General features: G+C 38.0%; 1 protein-coding gene across 1 annotated transcript in view; it reads left to right on the top strand.

The window, feature by feature from the left end:
- Positions 1-23,509, top strand: part of LOC137154807 (plasmanylethanolamine desaturase 1-like) — a 76,836-nt gene that overhangs the window by 23,576 nt on the left and 29,751 nt on the right. Inside the window, exon 3 of the mRNA XM_067550639.1 lies at positions 14,667-14,786. Coding sequence (XP_067406740.1) covers positions 14,667-14,786 — 120 coding nt within the window. The remainder of the gene's footprint in view (positions 1-14,666; positions 14,787-23,509) is intronic.

Here is a 23,509-nt window from a genome sequence, read left to right as displayed (position 1 = left end):
TCTGAACATTTAAATCATTTAGATTGTCTCCCAGGCTGTTCATCTCATTTGCTGTTACATCCAAAGGGTCCACAGTCTGTTCCCAGAGACACTTGAGGTGGATTTCGCAGTGTATTGTTTCTTGTTTTGAATCTGCCAATATACAATTTCCTTGTAGGGTGTTTCTCCATTCCACAATGTCTCTATCTACCTTTATGGTATTATTTAAAGATGTTCCCATTGCTGAGATGTGCAAGCTGCAGCTTGGACTTTGGTGCATACTTTTTTCCAAACATTACTCAGTGGATCATTTTTCTAAATTGGATGCAGTCCGTAGGAATGCAGTCATGGCTTCAGTACTGGACTCTGCTCCAAAGCTTCCTATTCCTGAAGAGAATACTACTCGAAAGTCACCTGAAGAGAAGCACCCATGGGCATGCTCCTCAAAGAAGGAGGAGAGGTTACTCCCCTTGTGCAGTAACTGGGAGATCAAGATGTGTGCCCTTATGGGTGCGCCACTCCCTGCTCTCCTTCCTCTCTGCTTCAGAGTTTCCTATATGGGACTTGTTAGTAGAGAAGGCACTGGGGCCAATTTGCCCATGTAGCCCTATATATATTTGATGCAAGACATGAGAATGAATAGGGTGCATGCCTAAGTCGAATGGGGACTACTACTGAACTTTTGCAATCAGAGGCACCTGGGGTACATACACCCCTGAAGTGGAGCACTTATAGGGACATGCATCTTGAAGAACTCCAGTTACTGCACAAAGTGGTGTAATGAATTCTATGGGATATATTATCTCCCCATTTCCAGAGCAGAAAGATGAGAAAATCCTTAAATACCATGGAAAACTCTTAGCACCATGCCTCTATCATTCTCCGCTATTCAACTAGTCTCCTTTTTGTTAAAAATGATGGACAAGGTTAGGGGGAAAAGTTGTGCTCATTATTGCTGCTTTATGATGTAGAGAATGCTTGAAAGGTTTGTTTTCTGCTTGGTTTTTACATTAGAAATTTGGGTCATGTTGTGTTTGGAAAACTGTATGATGACTAGAGAACTAGTGAAATGGAGACAACGCATGAGCCACGAGAAGGAATGCAGAGTAAATGAGAGGAGAAAGGGATTTTAAATTGCTGTGCTAAAACTTTTGTGTGTGTGGTTAATAACTTCTTCAGTTGACATTTGGGAGAAAGGAAGAATTTCCCTCACCCTTCCATTAAAGTGTTAAAGTTCAAAATATACGACCTCCCGGTCATACAGAAAAACCTGAGAAGAACAGACTTGAGGCATCTAATATTTATGAAGTATAAAACAAGCAGAAAAACCCTCAAACCTATCAGGCCTTCTTTATTATGTAAGTGAAGAAAAAAATATCTCTGCACATTTTTCAGCCTGCATCTTGTGTATTGATGTAGTCTTCCTTTTTGTTTACAGACTCCTAGCCTAATCTTTCAGCCCTTGCTGGAGAATGTCACAAACTTTGTGTCTATGGATTATATCTGTATGTACATTATATCTATTATTATATATATTGATATGTATTATATCTATAATAGTATAAACAATAAACTTTCTTCTAGTACCCACCTGAGGTAGTAAAGGCGCAAGTGAGGTGCATATACCTATGTAAGAGGTGTAGTTAAGGTGCATGAGCAGCATTATGGCAGTGGCATGACAACGACCCATCTGGCATTCCCTTTTTTCTTCTTTGTTAGTGTCTTGATCATCTTCCTTTGAATCATGTAAACTTGGTTTTGTTTTGTTTTAATTTGTGCTAGTCTTAAAAGAAATGTCCTTGGAGGTGAGGGGGGACTGTGGTGGCAGGGCAGCAGCAGCAGCAGTAGTGTGTATTCAGAAACCTCTGGATGCACATGTTTACAATCTGTTCTCCTCAGTGTGGACTCTGGCTATTCTTTCCTCCTCAGACGGCTGATTGTTTTGACTTCCTCCCTCACAGTCTCTTTACCTCAAGAAGAGTTTTGACTCTGAAAAGGGAGAAGTGTCAGAAACTCAATGATGTCCAGTGAGGGGGGACGGGGGACTTTGCTATCGCTATTGATTTTACATGGCAGGTGCTTGGGTGCTACAGTGGTGCATGGTGCTATAAAACCCTGGATAGATTCAGTCCTTCTACTGCCGGACTCCATGCTTCTTCCATCCTCCTCTGTTCTTTCCTTCCTTTTCAGTGTCCCCTGTCCCTTCTGGCCTCACCCTATTTCCATGATCTTGTTAACTCACATGCTCCACTATCCCCTCTCATCTCATCCCCTCCCATATTTATATATACAGTGAAGAACATAGGACTAGGGGGAGGTGTTTGCAGGATTGTGCCCTCAATGAGACAGATCCAGTACATGGGGAAATAGTTGAAATGCAAGAAGGCATGGAGGTAATGTTAGTGAACTGCTCAGCATCAGGAAGACTTGACAAAAGTAGTTTTAAAAAAGAATTAGGAAAGGACTTTGAATCGTTTTTGAGAACTGATTTTGAGCTCGTTTGGATAGCACCTTTGGCTCACCCTCCCAAAGCACAATCCTATTGTACTATCTTCTAATCCTCCACACCACTTTTCAAGGGCCTCCTTCCTGAGGGTAAGGAAGACCTTTACCAACTTTTCCAATAAAAAAAAAAATACTATTACTAAGTATAGTATACATATGCCCTTTACATTTTTAATTGTCTGGCAGTAAATCTAAATTTAATGGTGAATGAAGCACTTTAGAAGGTTGTGGTGGCTGTATAAATTAAAATTGAAATTTCTTAAAAAGAATAGAGAACGCTGTGATTGACATAGTTTTTGTGTCTGATCAGAGTTTACATCTGTTAGTAAATTTAAATGATGAGTTAAATGGTATTTAAATGGCAGAGTTTGAGGGCATATCCTTTACATAATTACTTTAAATTCTTTTTATAGCTTCTGGATTTGTGCTTGTAATAGTAGCTTTATCACATTTCTATCTGACAGTCTGTGTGCTGTAATCCTGCCTTCTTGATGACTTTCACCTTGTCGAAGAGGGCATTCATTTGATCTCCCTTTTAATGGTAATGATAATTTCGTCAAAGAAGAGTGCATAGTAATACTAAAGTAACTTCTTACATTTCCTCACATCATTCAACCACTACAAGCAATGATTAATTTCTTGAAGCATCTTATGACTTCCTCTGAATTCTTAATCGCAACGTACCCATTGATGAGGGTAATTTTAATAAACTCATGGGATAATTTAGAGGCCACTTTGAAAATGTTGCATTTTTACATTTAAGAAAATCTTTTAGAGAAATGATGTGGTTATGATATGAAAATATAAGGGCACCAGAATGGTTAGAAATACTTGTCTAATTTGTTTGATGTCAAATCCTTGTTCTGTGTGAAGGGAAGTGAAGGCTGTTAGAGTTGGAGCCCAGATAGTTTTGGCCAACACGGGGCTCTGTCTTCTGTAAGGTTGTAGAGCCCTTGAAAACTCCCTGGCCTGCTTGGACCGCCAGCTCCAGAGGTTGCGCCTCATTCCAAGAAACATGCAGCCCTTTGGCTCTGGCTGTGTAAAGCTGGTATTATTTTTATATAGTCACCTGTGCAAGACCCCTGCCCAGGATGCAGACTGAACATCACCTACCCTGACTGCTGTATATAGTAATTCCATTTGGGGGAGTGATAATGGGGAAGCACTGAGCATTCTCCTGGCCTTGCAGAGTTCCCTGCAGTGGGGAAGGGAACAGCCCTATTCCCAATGTACAGCCCATTTCTCTGGCCCCTAGTGGGGCTGCACAGAGGATTAGTTGTTACTGCACTCCTAGGCACTGTACCTGTTTCTACTGCTCACCACCGTTGTAGTTCGCAGCTCTCTTAAGAAATTCAAGGCTTCTCTGCTCACCTCCAACCTGTCTCTTCACCTGTACATTGGTTTAGGGAAGAGGGGGTGCTGGAGATGGTATATTGACTGCTTGCTCTCCCATGATGAAGTCCCTTTCAAAACTGTCGGCTGGGAGACCTCAGTTTAAGGCTTCCTCAACAGGCTGTTAGTCAGCTATGAAAAGCAGTATTTTGGTGGGTGAGAAGCTTTTTATATGAGCCCGCAGTGGCTACCCATGTTACAGAGGGTTTGTTGATGTTGAATTACTTGTGCACACGGTAGGCCTATTTACACTGATAGTAAATAGAAAGAAATACACTCAGAGCAGAATGACTGTGCTCAGTCTTTTTACCTTACATGTCCCACAAGATCAGGTATTCACTCTGCTGCTTTCAGTCCACAGGTAGGATGTGTATCCTACAGGCACTTGTATTCCATAGGCACCATTCACATCCCAGGAAGGCATTTGATTTTTCCAGAACCTGGATACTTTAGCTGCACTGGATGCAAGTATATTTTAACAACTCTCTGAACTGTTCCTCCTTATATGGGGTGTTTCATTTCAGACACCCAACTACCTTGGTACATACAAACTTGTTCTCTCACATTTGCTATTGATTATTATTATTTCAAAATTGAGAATAAAGTTGGGCATGCTGCAGAGTGTGGTTCCGCTACCACTTTGTATTCATCCTTGTCCCACATTGATGCATTAGCAGATTGAGATGTATATGCACAATCGATATATAAGGGTCTTGCTGTAGCTCATTGTACAAAAAAAAAAATGCACAGACTAAACTTCTAAAGCAGAAACGATGTAGCTCCAGTCAGCAATTTAAATATTTTTCCATTAGGGTGAGCTGGTTCCAGTGACTTTTGCTCCACTTTTCTTCCCTCTGAGTAGCCCCGCTGCTAGGTTTGGAAAGTCCTATACTGTAAAGTTGGAACCCTGGAAAAATAAAGACAAAAACCGCAAGAAGAAGTTCAAAAGAAATAAAGACTAAGAATGAAGTTTTCAAGCTATGTTCCAAGGCAAGGACTTTTCATCTTTAAACCTTTGAATTGTGAATCAAGGCAGTAAAACTTACTACTAGGTTAAAGTTTAAATGGCATAGAAAAGGTAGAAAAAAGATTAAACATATTCTGTCTGGACAGTGGAACAAAGACTTTGAATCCTTGTCTATACACCTGTCTATACAGTATCTAAGTTCCAGGAGTCCCACAGAGGACATGCGATGAGCACTCTTATTGTTCGTATTAAGAACTGAAGTAATTGAAAGGAAAAGTAAGGTAAGGAAAATCAGAAATCAGATGTGACTGCCTGTATGGTTAAAAAATAATTTAAAGGGAAAGTGACTATCAAGCAGTTCATATTATGGAAATATGACCATTGAAGATCTTTTTTTTTTTAATTCTATTATTCTTTGAAAGAGTTTTTTCTCTCCAAGTCTTAAATATTAGAAAACCCACAATGTTCACTGACTTCCTTATATATTTTTTTATTTAGTTTTTGAATTGATAACGTTGATGTTGGATCCTCAAGCATGGGAGGAGGTTGTGCAGTTTTGGTTTGTTTTTTTTGTTTTTTTTAAAGTAAATTTGAAAGTCCTTGGAATTGAGTAAACATGTTACACTGATGTTCTGCTCCATTAAATTTACTTCAGCTGCCTTTTTAACACAACTTTCTAATTTCAAATTTACACATATGGAACAGCTTCGTGTTGATAAAAGAATAATAAATGTAATGTTTCACAATCTGAATTAATAAATTATGACATTCGTTCAGGTCTGAGTTCTTCTGGAGTTGTCTACTTCTCAAAAATCTTTTGTCTGACAATTCAGCTGTCTGCTATGTGTGAAGACAGGGTTATTAGAACATGCATTTTAAAGTAACACATGGACATAGAGAGAGTTTTCTTAAACAAATGAGGGTTGCACTCAGAATTAGCTTTGCATCGTGATGACTGCAAAGCTCCCAAATTCTGGAGTACATCTGTGTAATGGAGGAAAAGAGATTGGCAAAATACTTTTAAAAGTACATTATGCGTAATGTTGACTTCAGATACAGGTAGTTACTATAGACTTACAAGATACTTGGGGATGTGCCCCCGTGTATCTAAGATCAATATTGAACACTGCATGTTGAATAAAAATTTATACCAGGTGGTAATGCATGCTTGGTGTTTGCATCTTATAATATATTCTGTTATGTGGTGGATTTTATTTTTAGTCTTTCAATGCAAACTAAATAATACTGTATACAAATGATAGGTGTTGTTGGAAATAATTTTTGAAATTTTATTAAGATTTGCCCTGACTCAGTTTCCACACAGGTATTCCTTTCTTAGTCCAAAGACTATGTGTTGATTACATCCAAAATACCAATAAGCATATACTTATAGTCTTGTATTCTGTATCCTAGCCACAATACTGTTATAAGTATTGGCCAAAATAGTTGCAACAGGATAAGGCCTGGGAGATAACTTCCCTCATGGGTGTGATTCCAGAGAAGTAAGGAAAAGTTATGACAAAGAAACCCCTAAAAAACCTTGCTTTTTATACACTATAACAAACAAGTAACATCATTGTTAGTTATCAGGCCTTAACTAAGACCAGATGAAGCAGTTTAGGACTGAAATCTGCTCTCTCTGTGGCTTTTTTCTGCTCTAACTTTGCCGTATTTCTCCCAAACTACTGGACTAAGCATTTTTTTTTATAATAAACTAAACAAACCAATTATTTACTGCACTTGAGGGTACCCAATTAACCATGCTTTTTAAAAATTTCTATTTCCTCAACCTGAACCTTAAATAAGATTACACTGATATTCCAAGGGTCATTACAAGTTTAACACAAACAATCCTTCTTTCTCATGAGATCATTCTTTTTTGGTCTCATGTTTTTGGCCTATTATTCATGCCACTATCTGATCTCAATTTAAAACCATAGTTCACTCAGGTCTAATGTAGGACTACATTCCTACAAGGGGATTTTGTTTCAAAAGTCCAGTATTTTGAAGTTTATACTTTGAATTAAAATGAATTTAGTTCTACTGTGAGCTAAAGTGCCTGATACGATGGTAGATTCTAATTATGTACATTACATGTGAAACTGGATTAACATATTCTTACAGAAATTAAAGATGAAAGGTCAACTCTGCTAGTGCAAATTTCTTCCCTTTATTATATTCTGTAGCCTTTCCATCTTCTAATCTAATTCTGTCAGGGTTTACAAGATAGGCACCCAAGATGATCCTACTTATGTGGATAAGAATGTTCTAGGGAGCATCTAAGGTGATGGTTAAGATGGAGCTCAATGGTACCTCTTGCTCCAAGCAGTGCCCTGCAATGGTGCTACTGGGTGCTTGCTGGGGGTGCTGACTGTCAGATGAGAGGGAGAATTAAAATCCTGTGTGATAATTATAGATTTCAAGCTGTTTCTCACAAGAAAAAGGGTGCTACCCACCCCGTGTCTTGGCCAATATCCAGTTTGGGAAATTACATTCTTCTTATCAGAATTCTGCATGAAATTTGTTTGGGTAGAATATTCTTCATATCTTGTCCTAACCTGTTACGTGTTACTGAATGCTGCTAGCTGCTGTGCTTCACTTCTTAGGTGCCTGCATTTTACAGTTGGGTTAAATTATTCTTGCTAACAAGTCACTTTTTACAACGACTAAAGTGTGTAAAGTACTTTTGGATGAAAAGTTTTTTTAAAATGTATTCTTCCTTGCATTGTCCGGTCTTAAATGATTGAAAGTGGGTAAATCAATAACAGGAAGTTTGTTAGATATTTGTTATATTTTGTGTAGTGGTAGTCTAATACAATTGGCATCTTAAAAGACTTGGCTAGAAATTCATGTTTTTAAACCTATTTTAGTTTATTTTCAGGTATAGTATATCCTAGACACACCATCATTAAGTTACAGAATTTATGTTTGATTGTGTATTGTATGTCATGTCACTCTTACGGTGTCTGTCTTCATTTGTTAGTGTGTGCATGTTATTTGTTACTTGTGTCTCAACTCACTGCGACACCCAATACATGAACCTGAAAAAGCACTCTTTCCAAACTTGAAACTTTGTATTGGGTTGCATGGCTGATGCCTATCGGATACAGTAATGGGCACATATTTTAAAGAATCAAAGACTATGGTGTGGTGTCAGGTATAAGAATCTAGAATGAGAAATAGGTTATATAATTCACCCATGTTATACAGTATATCACTTCCTGCTCTTACGGAAGGGAATATGTGCCCTCTCTCCTTTATTAGAAATGTATTTCTCAAAGTCAATTGGAACTGGCAGCTTAGACTGCTCTGTAGTAACTTTAGTGTATCTCCTGAGCAGAATAGTTTTGCTCTGCATACAGTAATGAACATAGGATAATTAACCATTGGAACAACTTATCTAGGGATATGGTGGATTCTCTGTCACTTGAAGTCTTGATTTAAAGATTGAATGCCATTTTAAAAGATACACTGTAATTCATCCAGAAGTTGCTGAACTAGATACAGGAATTGCTAAGTGAATTTCTGTGCCCTGTGTTATGCAGGTCAGACTACATGATCATAATGGTCCCTTCTGGCCTCAAAATCTGTGAATCTGTATTCAGAAGTGCAAAGGATCATGCCGTAGTCTACTTTGTGATATTCAGGTATCTTGTCCTTAGCATGCATATTTTTCTCAAATACACTGGGAAAAGCATTTTTTTTTCCTGGTCCAAGGCTATGTCTACCCTACGTTGTTTACAGTGGCACAGCTGCATCAATGCTGTGATGGTTCTCATAGACTTTAAGGTCTACCTTAAGGGGACCACTATGATCATCTAGTCTGACCTCCTGCACAGCGCAGGCCACAGAACCTCCCCCCATCCACTTCTGTAATAGACCCCTAACCTATGGCTGAGTTATTGAAGTCCTCAAATAATGGTTTAAAGACTTCAGGGTACAGAGAATCCACCAGCAAGTGACCCATGCCCCATGCTGCAGAAGAAGGCAAAAACTCCCAGGGCCTATGCCATTCTGCCCTGGGGGAAAATTCCTTCCTGACCCCAAACATGGTGATCAGCTAAACCCTGAGCAAGATTCGCCAGCCAGACACCCAGAAAGAATTCTCTGGAGTAACTCAGAAGCCACCCCATCTAACATCCCATCACAGACCATTGGACATATTTACCACTAGTAGTCAAAGATCAGTCAATTGCCAAATTAGGCTGTCCTTCATACCATCCCCTCAGTCTTGAAGTCAATTAGGTTTTTTGTCCCCACTGCTCCCCTTGAAGGTTGTTCCAGAACCGTCCAATTTCAACTCTAAACTTCCTGATGGCCAGTTTATATCCATTAGTTCTTGTGTCCACATTGTTGCTGATCTTAAATAATTCCTCTCCTTCCCTGGTATTTATCCCTCTGATGTATTTATAGAGAGTAATCATATCTCCCCTCATCCTTCTTTTGGTTAGGCTAAACAAGCCAAGCTCTTTGAGTCTCCTCTTTTAAGGCAGGTGAAGATGCTCTAAGTCGATGGGAAAGAGCTCTCCTGTCATCCTAAAAACTCCTGCTTCTCCCACTGACATAGCGCTGTCTACACAGGCTCTTAGGTTGGTGGATTATTCAGACCCCTGAGATGACGCAAGTTATACTACAGTAATTTGTAGTGTAGACATAATCTGAGAGAGAGACAAAAGTTCTCTGTTTTGTAGATTGAGGTTTAGACAGCCTTTTATGCCTTGGGCCTTCTCCCAGGCATCTCCTGCTTTGATTGATTATATTGCTTCTTCCTGTAAAGTTATTCGTATCCTCTTCCCTCACACAGTTGAGGAGGAGACTGGATTTTAAGTAACTTTTGCGCTTTCATAATTTAGGAAGTTTCTTGCAGTCTCTAGCATTTCATTTGGCTCCATAAAGGACACTCAGGGACTTGTTGGCGTTGACCAGTCATTATAGTGAGGCTTGCATCCATATGACTTTGCATGCTACCGTCTGATCTCAATTCAGTTGTAACACAGGCACATTGTTTTAGGGGCATCTCAATATGTGATCACTATACATATCTGCTCTTTGTTCACATACAGAATGCTTTAGGTATGTCACAGTCAACCCAGTTATGTGGCCATCATGAATGCAGCATCTACCAGTGGTGAAGCTTTACAAAGATGGCACTGTAGGCAGAATTCTATGCAAAGAAAACAGTCCTGTGCCAGGGTAGCGAGGACTAGTACCAGTGACAGCATGGAATGTTTTTTAATTCACATGAGATGAAATTTTTATCATTGAAGTTAGTCTGCTATTTATATACTCGGTCTCATATCTATGTACAAAATTCAAATCCATAATAGTCAGAGTTTAGTACACTGCAAAATAAGTGATTACAAAAGCATACCTGCACAGATTTATTTAGGTTAAAATGTGCCATGGGAATAATTAGAAATTGTGGCTCATTTGAAAGCAAAGCAAATGGTATCTTAAGGAAAAAAAATGGCCATCAATTAGACATTTGCATATATGAATTAGAAGTCTGCAGTTTGCAAAAATTGATCATATTTAAAAAATACATATTATTGATATTTTTTAGCATCCAGATGAGTGACCATACACAAATATTTGAGATTTAGTCTTCTCCTTTTGTGATGCAAGTGAAGAATATTGTGCTCTTTCCTATTATTGTGCTTGAATTGGAATTGATGCCACCATAGAAGCACTGTAGTTCTTTTTTACATTCAGTGCCTCTACGGTTCTAAAGAAGCCTGCAGGCTATCTATTGTAGTTAGCCTTTCACAACACTTGGGGCCCAGTTTTGAATGGCTTGTGCATTAAAAAGACATTTTTCTTATTTCCTACGTGTTTGCAGTGTTGCTCTATTAAGATGTTTATAAATTTTATTTTAGCATAGCTTAATACTATTTAAAAAAATATTGAACTTAATAGATGAGACCTGTTTTTGTATTGAATGTGTCTGCTCAGATTGTATAGCGTGTGTCTGCATGGGTGTAGTTAATGAAATTAATTATATAATATTTTGTGTCATGCCTATCTTCTGTTTTCTGGAATTGACTAAGGCTTGCAACTTCAAAGGTAAGGTTAGGCTTCCCTTTTGTGTTCAGAATAGTGTGACTAAACTATTATGGCTGGCATTTCTGTGGAAGACTTGTGAGGCTTGTCCTTTGTTTTAATCTTTAAGTGTCTTAGGAGTCATCCATAAAAGATATAGGCAGCAGGGGAGTTGAGGTCTTGTGGACAGTTGGTGGAGGGGGCAGAGTAAAAATTCTGGAAAAATCTGCAGAGATCCTTTCAGGATTTCCACTTTGTTCCCTTTGGCTTTAATAAATCTTTGAAAATGGTGCTGTGGAAGTGGGTAAATGAAAGAGAGCTACATGGGGCTAAGGAATGGTGATGTTCTTTTGGGAGTTCAAGGCATTTATACAGCTTGAGAAAGAGAGTGGAGAGCTCAGTATTTGATAAAAATCTACTGGAGCCCTCTAATTTGTTGGTAATAAAACAGGAAAGAATAGGAAAAAATTAGGTTATTCCCTTGTTTAATTTGCTAGACTGGCACTAATTCTTCAGTTCACTTAACAGTACTAGTTAATTTTCAATATCTACTCTGCAATATTGATTTTAACAGGGGAGAAGGTGGCTGCAGAGGGTAAAAGGGTACAGGATTGGAGGGGGTGATTGTGCAGCCCCCTTTCACATCTATTTTGGAATCCCCATATAATTTTCTTATTTTGTGACCCCATTTTATTGGCACTTCGACAAAATCATTTTTGTTGGAAACTTTATGAAACTAGGTAGAGACCGTAAAATGAGAGAAACACGTGCTTCGACAAATAAAATGGAGAATATCTCTTGACAGGTTCAAATTTTAAAGTTACTGAATGTTTCAAGATTACTTAAATGTACAGTATGCTGGAAGATAGTTTTTTCCTTGATAATAATTCTGCTTGCTAACTACTCCATATTTTTGGTATTTACTTATTCTAAGCCATGTTTCTTGAATTTCTGTTACAGCCATGAATGGTCCTACGAGTAACTTGTATTCTATCAGGATATCAGTGGGAGGTTTTGTGGGCAGATAGCTTGCAGAATCAGGCCTTTCATACAAAAGTTTTTCTATGTTTGCAAGTAGGAAACACACAAAGTTTTCAGTAATTTTAGCTACTCTTCTCCCAAGTGAAACACAGATCAGAAACCTTAACAAACCTGAACACATTTCCATGTAAATCTTTGTTTTATATAGTAGAATAGAGTCATCTTAATCATAAGTGCTCCTATATTTGTTCATCAACATATTGATAGAAGTGCAGGTAGTTTGTTAAAACAAACAAGTCATGAATATGTTGAGGAAAGAGTTGCTGACAGCACGGGGGAGAAAGGGCTTCAATATAGCAAAATCATATTTTAATCACTCTGAGGAGTAACAACAGGTTGCATTATGGCAGGTCTCTGATTTAATGCCGGTAGGTTTTTTTTTTTTTTTTTTTTTTTTTTTTTTTTTTTTTTTGTTATATGACTTCCATAAAATGTATTTGTTTGTGCATAAGAAACAGTATACATTCTATATGTCCTTTCGTACTGAAAGAAGGTGGGTTTATTTTAAAACTCTAAATCTCTTACCACTCTCAAACCTGCCCAAATGGCATTTATACAAGTGACTTGCATGACAAGAGTTCTTTGTGCAGGGGTAAATGTGCAGCAGTCTCCCTATTGTACAGTTAAATTTTCTGTGCATAAATCACTTTAGTAGATTGGGCCAGTAGAGGATTGCTTAAAGTACGCAGTGTGTGATTTAATATTATGCTATATACAATGTTGGAACTTAATTCCAAATTCAAAAACTAGTATAATGTGCATTCGAAGATTGATTCTACTACACTGTGTTTAGCACATTTATGGTGCCAGCTTTCTATGCTAAGGTGCTTGTGGGTTCTTATGCAATTAAAAGCCTCCAAATTTTTTAATAGGTATCTGCAACATTGACATTTTAACTTGGTGTAAAAGAATCTTTTAAGGCTTGATCATGCACTATTGAAGTCAATGGAAGTGGAATCAAGTTCTCAGCTTCTATGAAGACTTCTTTAAATTCAGCAAAACTAACTAGCCTGAATTCAATAACTGGGGTTGTACAAAGAGCTACTGGCACCCACTGTAATAAGGAAAACTCTTTCTTTTCTGAAAAGAGTTAACTAATTTCTGTGTGCTTCTTCAAAGTCAATACTGACATTCATTAATAATGATTTCACTTTTCCTGTCCTCTCAGCATGTGAGGTGATTTTTCCCAAAGGTGCAAGAAGAGATGTTTTTGCTAGTTGGGGCCATTAAGTCTTTATATATCCTGAATGATAAGGAATGGACTAGCGTCTGCTCTCAGTTTGTTATCTCTCTTTGAGTCTGTCTGAGAATTAAGATTTTTTTGATGATTTAATCCTGGGGCCAGATTGTTGGTTGGTGTAAATCAGGATAACTCTGTTGAGTTCAAAGGCACTATGCCAATTTACACCAGCTGTGGATGGTTTCTAAATTCTGTGCTCCCTTTAGGTAATTTAAATCCTTTGATTTTCTTTTTTAATGGGATAAAGTAAATCGACTGCAGACCTTCATATGGCTGGCTCCATCATCTTGAGTGGATTGGGAGATATATCGGAGGTGGAAGTTTTGGGTTGGATGCCTTGTGGGTTGGTGAGATGAATCAGCTGAGCAGTGACTGGTCAACAGAAAGCAGTGTGGTGAGCGGGGTGCTGCTCTAAGCCTCCAGCTGAGGAGGAAGATGGCTCACAAACCCAGGATAAGATTCTCTGGCACTTAGGAGGCCACATGGAGAAGTGTATCTTGGAGGCAGGGTGTCTGTAGCCCAGAGCAGAATGCGGAGTTGAAAGCAGTTGAAGAGTGTGTATTGAGACTCACCAGGTGCTAGAGCCTTCATAGCTGAAACTTGTGCTACTTGCCTCTGCTGTAGGTCATCTGACATGATACTAGACTGTGGCAAGACAAGATTTGGTACCATGGCACTGCAGAAGACCCCATGTGTGGCTGACATTTTCACTGGGGGTTAGCATCTGATGCATTGTCTCACATGCTACATTTTATTTATTTAGGATTTAAATTATTTAGAAGGAGTAGAAAACTTAGAAAACACAATTTTAATGAATCGGTCCTAGCACTTTCCTCACATGACCTCCTGAGAGAGATAACAAACGGAGGGCTGAGGCTAGTCCTCTCTTTTATAATGAGTGATTCTTAAGGTTTAATGGACCAGAGTAACATAATGTCTCTTCTTACAGCTTCTTGGAAAACACCTCACATACTAAGAAAATAGGAAAAGTTCAGTGGATCTCCGTGCAAGACCGAGGCCTTATAATATGTCTTCTGACAGATTACTTGAGCACTATCTTGCTCTTCAGTGAACAACAGGTTAACTTTAGCTCTGCTTAATCCTTCCTTCATGCAGGTGCCAAAGGGGAGGCTAGCGGTTGACTGCTTTCAAGATGGGAGAGTTCCTTGGGAAGGTCAGGCTCCATACCCAGGGGTTATTTTCCTCGTTATAAACATTAGACCTTGAGGAGAAGACTTTGTCAATGGAAATTGGTTATTCCTTTTTCTTCTGATCCACTTACTTGCACACCTTTAACACCCATGTTCTGGGTGAGACTTACTAGGGAATTGCAGCGGAAGAACAAATAGTTTTTGGCAGGATAATAAATAGTGTTTGTAATATATGTGTAGTTTCTTCTTCTTTTCCTCTTTCACTTCTTTCCCAGCACCTTCTTCTACAGTTTCGTTCTCCTTCCTCCTCCCCATTCAGTTTGCACTACATTTTTTTTTCTTCTCCTTTTAGGTAAACGGTTGCAAGAATGGATTTCTGTTATCCTTTGCATGAGCTTGGTCACAGTTGATTTTCTGCTCCTGTTAATCCATTTTTCAGCAAATCATCTGTATAAAATAATAGCAGGTGTAGGTAAGTATTACAATCTTTTAACCCCAGCATATTTTTAAATTATTGATGCACACATTTCAAAATTTTCACATTTTGCAGCAATGTGATGTTGTAAACTTGCTTTCAGTTTAACTTTAAGAATGGCAAAATCAGAAATGTAGAGAAATTCAGAACTAAGGTTCTGAACTACTGCAACTACCCCTATACACAGGCAATGTAGTAATATTGTTCTATGCCAAAGGATTTGAATAAGGTCCTACGTTTTGAGCTTTTGAAATATAAGGTTATAGAATTATGGGCCCCCACTCAGCAAAGCACTTATGTGCTTAACTTATGTATATGCCTATATAAAAAATGAAGAGCAAACACTGATAAAAGATCAATGGATTCTTATTACTCTACTTACCATTCAAATGAATTGGTGTCTATATAGTATCTTTTGCACCATAAATTGCATTCACTTGGTGACGTTTCCACGGACTCATAGACTCTCTGGACATTGTTTTTAATGCCATGTCTAAGTTGCTCTTTGTAGCATATGGTTTGAAATTTTCACGTGTGGTACTTTAAATATCTTAAAATAATAGGAGAAGGAGGAAGAAATCCTGGATTTTAGTGCCTTCCTTGAGAAAGTGTTTTGCTGATATTTTCGTGAAGGAAATAAACTTGTTAGAAACTTTTATGTAGTAGAAGAGCGCTGTACTCTTAAACGCTGTATTCTTTGTGGAACAGATGTGCAGGAGTAGACAGAATTATATTGCACTCTCTTGTAATTACTCCCCCTCCCGTCAACTCAGGTGTTGCACATCTGTGACATGCTGGCAGTGTTCTTAATTGCAATGTGAGGAAACTGTCAGGTTAAAAACTAGACTTGTATATTTGATCCCATATGTGAGGTGGTTTTTATTCCTCTCTTCCAGTTACATAGCTTCTTTGTGGTTTTATAAATATTTCACTAGCATTTCTAAAGTCTGTTTCATCCCTCTTTTAAATATATTAAATATAAATGTAGCAACACATCTATGGCAAATCTGTCTGTCTAGCTGTGCGAACTCAAAACTTCCACTGAGAAATAAAAAGAATTGGTTTATCACAATCGGATATAATTTTTTGCCATCTATATTGTCTGCCCTATTATACTCCAAATAATAAAGATACTTATAGAGTGCCTAATTCCATTGGCCTAGAAGAACCAATCAACCCTGCAGTCTATTTTAATGCCTCAATTGTGGATGAGAACCTGAAGTACAAACATAGGCATTCTCGGGATGTTATACAGATTTCATTTCAAGTGTCCAGTTAGAGTAGTGGCTAATCCCACCAGTGAAGCTGCCTAGTTTTGCCATTGCAATGTTAGGATGTCCAGCCAACTGAGCAGTGGAAGAACAGTGTAGGACCAGATTCAGCTGAAATCTCCATCTTCCTTGTGCCCCACAAAAGGCCTCTGAAGTTCTGGGTATCTGAGGCAGGGATAAGAGCATGTTATGGGTAAGGTAGTGCTCCTGTACTGCTGGTATGAGTTTAATTCACAACGGGAACTTGTACAAAAGTTTGGTCTAGCCACACTCCATGAGTGTTATACATGGGGGAGAGCATAGTCTTAAGAATTCGGGATGCAAGTGTACTTTTTGATGAATACCTTATGGACACATTATCGTAACCATAATTTTAACAGCTCAGATGCATTCTCTTCCATTAATCCTCAGACAACTTTAAAAGCATTCTTGGTTTTATTTCCAGTTTTCATTTCCTGAAATATTCTGAAGGCACTTGTTTGTTGCAGAGACTAAAGCCCTGATTCTGCAATCTGATCCATGCAGCAGAGCCCCAGTGACTTTGCTGGGTCTCCATGCAACCACAGGGGCCCACCGCTAGGTATTCAAGTGCAGGATCTGGGCCTACACTTGTAAATATAAATTAAAAATGAATTTTTCCCATTCAATCTGTAATTGATGCTGATTGCTCACTCAGTCTCATGTAATCAAGTTGAGTGCGGTGGTATTTGGACTCACATTTCATTTCACTTACTTACATTGCTCTTCAGCTTTTCCAGGTTGTTTAAAAATGTCTTTCCCATTCACTTCCCTCAGAAATTGGCAGTGCTCCCTGTGAAATAAGCTGTAAAACCACTGACTTGTTTTGAAATGAGGAGCTAATAAAGGATTTGTATAGGAAAATCCACCTAGCCTTTAGCTGAAGTGGAACTGACGTGCCATCATAATTATACTTGCCTTTAGAGAACAATTGTTTTAGTAGGAGTTTAATGTGGCCTCTTGTTTCAGGAAGCTCTTTAAAGGGGTAATCGTGATTTAAAAAAATATGAACTACAAAAGCCTCTGAGGTCGCCTGGAGTTTCACTACCTGAACAGTGATTTTATGTGGTCATGCAGGAGAGCTAATACTGATGCCAATTAGAGATGTAACTCCTCTTCGGTCATAGTTAAAGCAAGCACTGACCTAACTGTGGAAAGCCATGTATGGGGTGAGAATGAGTGTGAATTGGATGGTTTGGCAATGTTTGTGCATAATATGTGCAGGCTGTCTTATCCTTCAAGTACTTTACATCCCCTTGCCCATGAAGCTTGATACCTTTAATTCCCTAATAGCATGACTCTTTCCAGTATTGCCTCTCTGTTCGTTGAAGAAGTATTCTTGCTTATTGTTTTGAACAATCATATTATGCCTGTCCATCTTTGTTCTTTACATGGGCTGCCTAGAAAGTGATGGATTAATTTTAAAATGGCTGCTGGGTTTTTAATTTCCCTTAGTGGTGTAGCCACTGGCTATCTTGAAAACAGGCTCATTGAAGTTTCCTTTTTGTTGGTTAGTAGCGCTCTTGAACCACCTTTATTGTGTTTTGGGTTGGCCTTTGCTGTGTTGGGAGACTTTTGGTTGGGGAATTTCCTTTCCCCTGACTCCTATCTCAGCTAGTCTTTCCTTAGTTATATATGGCTTAATTTTTCCCCCAGAGGTATTTTTAGTATGACCACTGTTAATCCCATATTTGTTTCTTTTGTAATTATATTTCTTTCAAATGATCTACTTTTAGAATTATTTGAAAGCAGTGTTGTAGGTGAAGCATGGGACCACCTTAAGATATTTAAATCAGTTGTAGTTGTTGCTATTAGGTGAATATTTTGGAGCCTTATCCCAACTATCTAAATCTCTAGAGTAAACTAAAATAAGTGGGAAACCCTTATATAAATGCTTTAATGTACTTCTTGCTTCCACATTGACTGTTTGGGAAGTGTTTCCAGTGTTTCCTCTCAAACCCAAGAAGTAGAACTCACTACTGCAATATTTCTTAGTCAGTTCATTCACCCAATGTGGGGGCCCTTCAGGGTGTAGAGAGGCTGCAGACCGAAAAAAGCTATGAGTCCATGGATATCTAGGGTCACAATCCCCATATCATCTTGCTGGGTCATTCTGGTTGTACTTCCCCTACGTCCTGAACCCCAGACGTTGATAACACTCTGTGAACTCTTAGAGGGGTGGAGGGAAACGTCAGAGAGCAGTATAACTGGAGAGGACCATATCTCTCATGTCTCTCTCTCCCCCCCACCCTCTACCTCTCCATTCCTAGCCATGTCCCGTTTGTGTCCTGCATGGTAGGGAGGCCGTATGAATCTTCTTCAGAGAGGAGAGAGGCTCATCTGTGGAATGAGAAGCTTCCATAGCTATCTTCTCCTATGTGTGGCCCAGCAGCAGCTTTTCTGAAGTTTTGCTCCCATCCGTGCCCCACAGCAGGAGGCTGAGGGGAGCACTGGAGTCTGTCTCAGGGTCATAGTTTTAATTCTAGTGAGGCAAACTACTGGGATTTGCTTTATTAACACCTTTCAAGCATCAGTGCTTTTGAATGTTTTAGAGAATGAAGGTTTAACGTTGACTTCAGCGGTGACTTAATAAAGAATTATTTCAAAATCTGCTTTTTGTTTTATAAACCTTAGAATTGCACAATTGCTGTGCCTATCACAAAGACCTGTGATAACTGAAATACTTTCCCTGGAGCTCTTTGTTTGTGTTTGTAGTCCATGGTAATGAGAGATGATGCAGAGAGATTAGGTTATTAGGAATGTTGTAGGTAAAGTAAGTTAAAGCTGTTTTCCTTTCATTATGACCCTGGTAGTTTGTAGTTGTGAAGTTTTCTTCTTGTTTCGTAATTTAATACACTACTGCTGATTTGGTTTGATTTAATGCATTTGAATGAAGAGTTTCTTAAACAAGAGTTAGTGAGTGTTACTTGCTTTTGATTGTACAAGACAAAATAAAAAACTCCTGCAAACTGGTGTGCAGCATTACCAGCTGAGTTTACAGAGATCATACGAGAAGTCCAGAATGCACAGAACCTTTCCCTTTAGAAAACACACATGTATGTGTTTCATTATTTTTCCTGCAAGTGGACACATGATAAAGTCTGCCCCTCCAAAAGGACCATGTCAAGGTTAGACCTAATGAGTAAAATATGCAAATTCAAATTAAAAATATTTTCTTAATAGAAGATGCATAAATTATTCCCTGTGGGCACCTAAATGACAGTAAATTCACATGCCTGGGAATTAATGTGCCCCACTTATATTACTTTGCTGTTCATTTTTTAAACAATGCATTATTCATTTAAACTGTACTCCACTCTACTTAGCTCTTTAAAAGGACACTCAACAGTTTATTTTTAACCCCAAATTTAATTTACATAAATGTAAGTCTTAGTATGTACAGAATGCCTGTATATATGAAATGTAACACCTTTACTGAATTCAATGTAATTTAAAAATACAAAAATAAAACAAATGTACAAAAAGAGATACCAGTTTGGTTGATTCTTATGAGTGTTTGAAACAATATGTAAATTGTATAATAAAACTGGGTTTGAAGGAGTTCAGAAGCTTTCCCTTTGACGCCTTAAAAATTGTTTGATTCCTCAATAACCCAGACAGTGAACAGGCAATATAGATGTTCTAGCATGTATTGCCTATTTCTGTTAGCAACTACAGTGATCTGTTTTGGCTGTCCCCTGCTTTTCTGTACAGCTGCCTCTGTTGTAGCTCCATCTAATTCTGTGCAGGGGCTTGAGGGTAACAGGGCTGCTGGAACTTAATAATGATCCATATAAAAATGATCCATCAGGAAGTACTGAGGAGTGGTTGAAATCAGGAGCTGAAGATGGGTAGAGGAGAGAGACAAAATCAGGAGTTGATAGGGACAGGCTTCTGGCCTCTGAATCCCTTCAGCCAGTGTGTCTGGTGGTTGTCTTTATCAGTTCATCTGAACGACTGGACATTTATGAAAAGAATAAGGGCCAGCATTGCTCACACATTCTTATACTTCGTTAAACAGGTTCTAATGCCCAAGGGTTTGTGCAAGTATAATGAGTATTCAATTTGTAGCTCATCTTTACTTTTTTAAAGCACTTGGAGATACTTGGAAGACCAAATTTGTCACACAAGCTCAAATTATCTGCATGAAAACAACGTATGGTGAGATTTTCAAAAGCATTTGGCATTGGCCTAGCCCAACTCCCTTTGAAATCAATTATAAAGCTCCCATTGACTTACTCGGGAGCAAAGTTAGTCAAAAGCTAAGCACTTCTGAAAATCCTTCCCTAAACCTTAAATGAGAATGTACATTTGAGGATGTCACAACCTAAATTTTTATATCAAGCTTATGATTGTGGTATTTGAATGCCTTACCTTCGTCACTTCATCAGCTTGACGATGTCACTTCATCCACTTGATTGGATTTGTCACTGTAGTTCATGTTTACATATAATTTATTCTTTGTATCTCTTTGATACTCATATGCTGCATCAATGGAGGCCCGTATCAGTTGCCATACAAAAACCTTTATGAAGCTTTGTAAATAGCACAGTTATTTCTTTCCCCTTAAGCTTAAGAAGTTTTCTCCACTTTTTTTTCTTACATAAGATACAAATAGGGACAAAATGGCTATGGACTAAATACAATGTGACATTATTTGGTTTGTAAATTTTTTCCTGATACATTTTAATTCATATTAATTTTAAGAGGCCTTTGGTTTTTTAAAATCATTTGATGTACTTCATTGTTAAATGTCATTCTAATAATGGAAATACTAAATTATGATAGGTTTCAAAGAATATTTCAAATACTAAGTCTGGTGGTAACAGCTTTATTACTGCTTGATGACTTGACCCATATTTCCTAACATGATTTCCCTGCTGTAACTTGAAGTGAGTTCATGTAAGTCTAATGATATCAGTTGACCTTGAGCGTTAAACCTAAAATCCTGTGGTTTTTTTAGTTTCTTGCACTGTTGTTAAACATCATCTTTTTTAAATGAAGAATTAAAAAACTCCTCATATAATAAAATAAATATATACATATATAACTTATTTCAAACAACCAATTATTTTTCCAGTCGCTTATGAACCTCCAAATAGTGTGTTTTACAATACAGATGCATAGTGCAAAAACTAAACAGCAGCAAAACACAATTATGATAATTCATTCGATAGCACACATGGTGGTAGTAAATTGAAAGATCATGTGATAAATGGTTATCAGACATCTTTGACCACCTCACCATCACTAATCAGTGTCATCTGGGACTATTCAAACCTCTTCAGACAGCTGTCATTTATTTTTATTTTTAAACAATCTGCCTGTTTCCTCCTGTCTCATGAATGTGGAATTTCCCCCCAAATTACACTGATCTAAAGAGTAGGGACGGAACAGTGAAAAGTTTAAAGTCAGGTATCTATCTTGAAACCCATCAGACTAGAAACATGAAGCTTTATACCAGCTAGAGTAAATGGAACATTGCCAGCTTTTCAGTGGGCAAGTTACTGGCTTTTAGCTCTGAGATATCAAATCTTAAAATTTGCTTTGAGCCCTTTAAATCAAACCGTAAACCCCCCCACATTATTATGCATCAAAAATTTACTGTAATCATGTTTTAGAGATTTCTAAAAATGTATTTGTGAAAATCTTTCTTTCTTTCTGAGGCCTGTATCACTGGGCTCAGGGCACTAAGGGAACCTGACTTTACAAGTGGAGAGATGTAAACATTTTGAAAACTGCTTTAAACAGTTTCTACAATAGTTTTTCTGTAAAGGATGTGGAATGCATAGAACATGTGACTGTATGATACAAAGATTTTACCATATTGTTGATGTATTTGAATAAGTTTCATGTAATTTTACCATTTGGTCTATTTTTGGAGGAGTGGTTATTGCTAGGCAAACCCATTTGTGTCAAGCAGTGACAGTCATACCATGGGAGTGGGCAGAAATGTACCTGTTAATTTTGGAAACTTTCAAATGTTTAATTTTTGTTGCAAAAACTAGTTTAGTGTTTTTACTATCCTGATTGTTTTCTGTTCTCTGTTCGTTTGCTGTGACATATAAGTTAGATAAAATACTCTTTTGGGAAGGTTGCAACATAACACTGCTTTATTTCTTAAAATACTTTATTTCTTAAAAATAAAAAATGAATTCTTAAAATGATGAAACATAAAGCAGGTTGCTCCCTAAAATGGAGGCACATCTTGCCCTATGTTACTCTCTGTTTTTTGTGTGCAAACTGACTGCTGCTTGCATGCTTCTCTACAGAGCTCACTAGCCTGCAAGCAGGAACAGGAAACCCCTGAGCATTAAAATGCTATCTCTACAATTTTAATACATTTTCCATACATCACATTTTCCAGGCATGAGCACAGTGGTACAGATGCCCACAAAACTGTTTCATCACATGTATGGCTTGGGCTGAGTGACTAAAATTAGGAAGGCAAGGCAGACTAACATATATTATACAGACTTTGCAGTCATCAGCTGTGGAGTTTGTCTGCATGGAGGAGGAGGCAGAGCTGTGCATAAAACTTCCTGTACTTCATGTGGACACCACTTACCTGACAGAAGACAAGGATGCACCCATTTGTCTGTATCAGTGGTAATCACTCCATGAAACTTAACTGACTGTCACATTTGTTTTTATAGTGCTCTTTTTGTGAAAGATGCACAATTTGCACTTTTCAGGAAGACTGAAATAATAGTATAGTCCTGCTCCCGCTGAAATAATCTAGATTTCTAGAATTTGGCAAATCAGATTCTCCCAGAGAGAGGGAGAAATAGTTTACGATACCTAGAGGACACTATTAGAAGGTAAAATTCCGAAGTCCTCGCTCGTTTTTTATGCAGCCCGTGCTCAAGTAAACTTCTATGAAAACCAATCGGATTTTGTGATTTGACCCTTAAAGGAGACTCAGTGATGCTAATGGCCCATTTTAAATATTAGGATAAGTGTGGCTGACTTTAGGAAAATCCTTTAGTCTGAATACTAATATGCTGCTTAGTGTTAGACTCAAGGAACTCAAATTTATTTAGCTTAACAAAGACGGTTTGGGGTGACTTGATTACAGTCTATAAATATCTTCATGGGGAACAAATATTGAATAATGGGCTCTTCAGTTTAGCAGAGAGGGGTATAACTTGATGTGGCTGGAAGTTGGAGCTAGACAAATCTAGACTGGAAATCAAGCATACATTTTTAATGATGAAAGTAATTAACTATTGAATCAATGTACCAAGGGTCGTGGTGGATTCTCTATCACTGACCATTTTTAAATTGAGACTGGATGTTTTTTCTAAAAGATATGCTCTAAGAATTATTTTGGGGAGGTTAAATGGCCTGTGTTATATGGGAGGTCAGGCTAGATGATCACAATGGTCCTTTCTGGCCTTGAAATCTATGAATACAAGTTCAGGATGATTA

The sequence above is a fragment of the Emydura macquarii genome, unplaced genomic scaffold, assembly GCF_026122565.2.
Source record: "Emydura macquarii macquarii isolate MOO-44397 ecotype Brisbane River unplaced genomic scaffold, CSIRO-AGI_Emac_v2 contig_295, whole genome shotgun sequence".
Lineage (NCBI taxonomy): Eukaryota > Metazoa > Chordata > Testudines > Chelidae > Emydura > Emydura macquarii.
The sequence above is the reverse complement of the archived record's forward strand: the minus strand, read 5'-3'. Positions and strand labels throughout refer to the sequence as shown.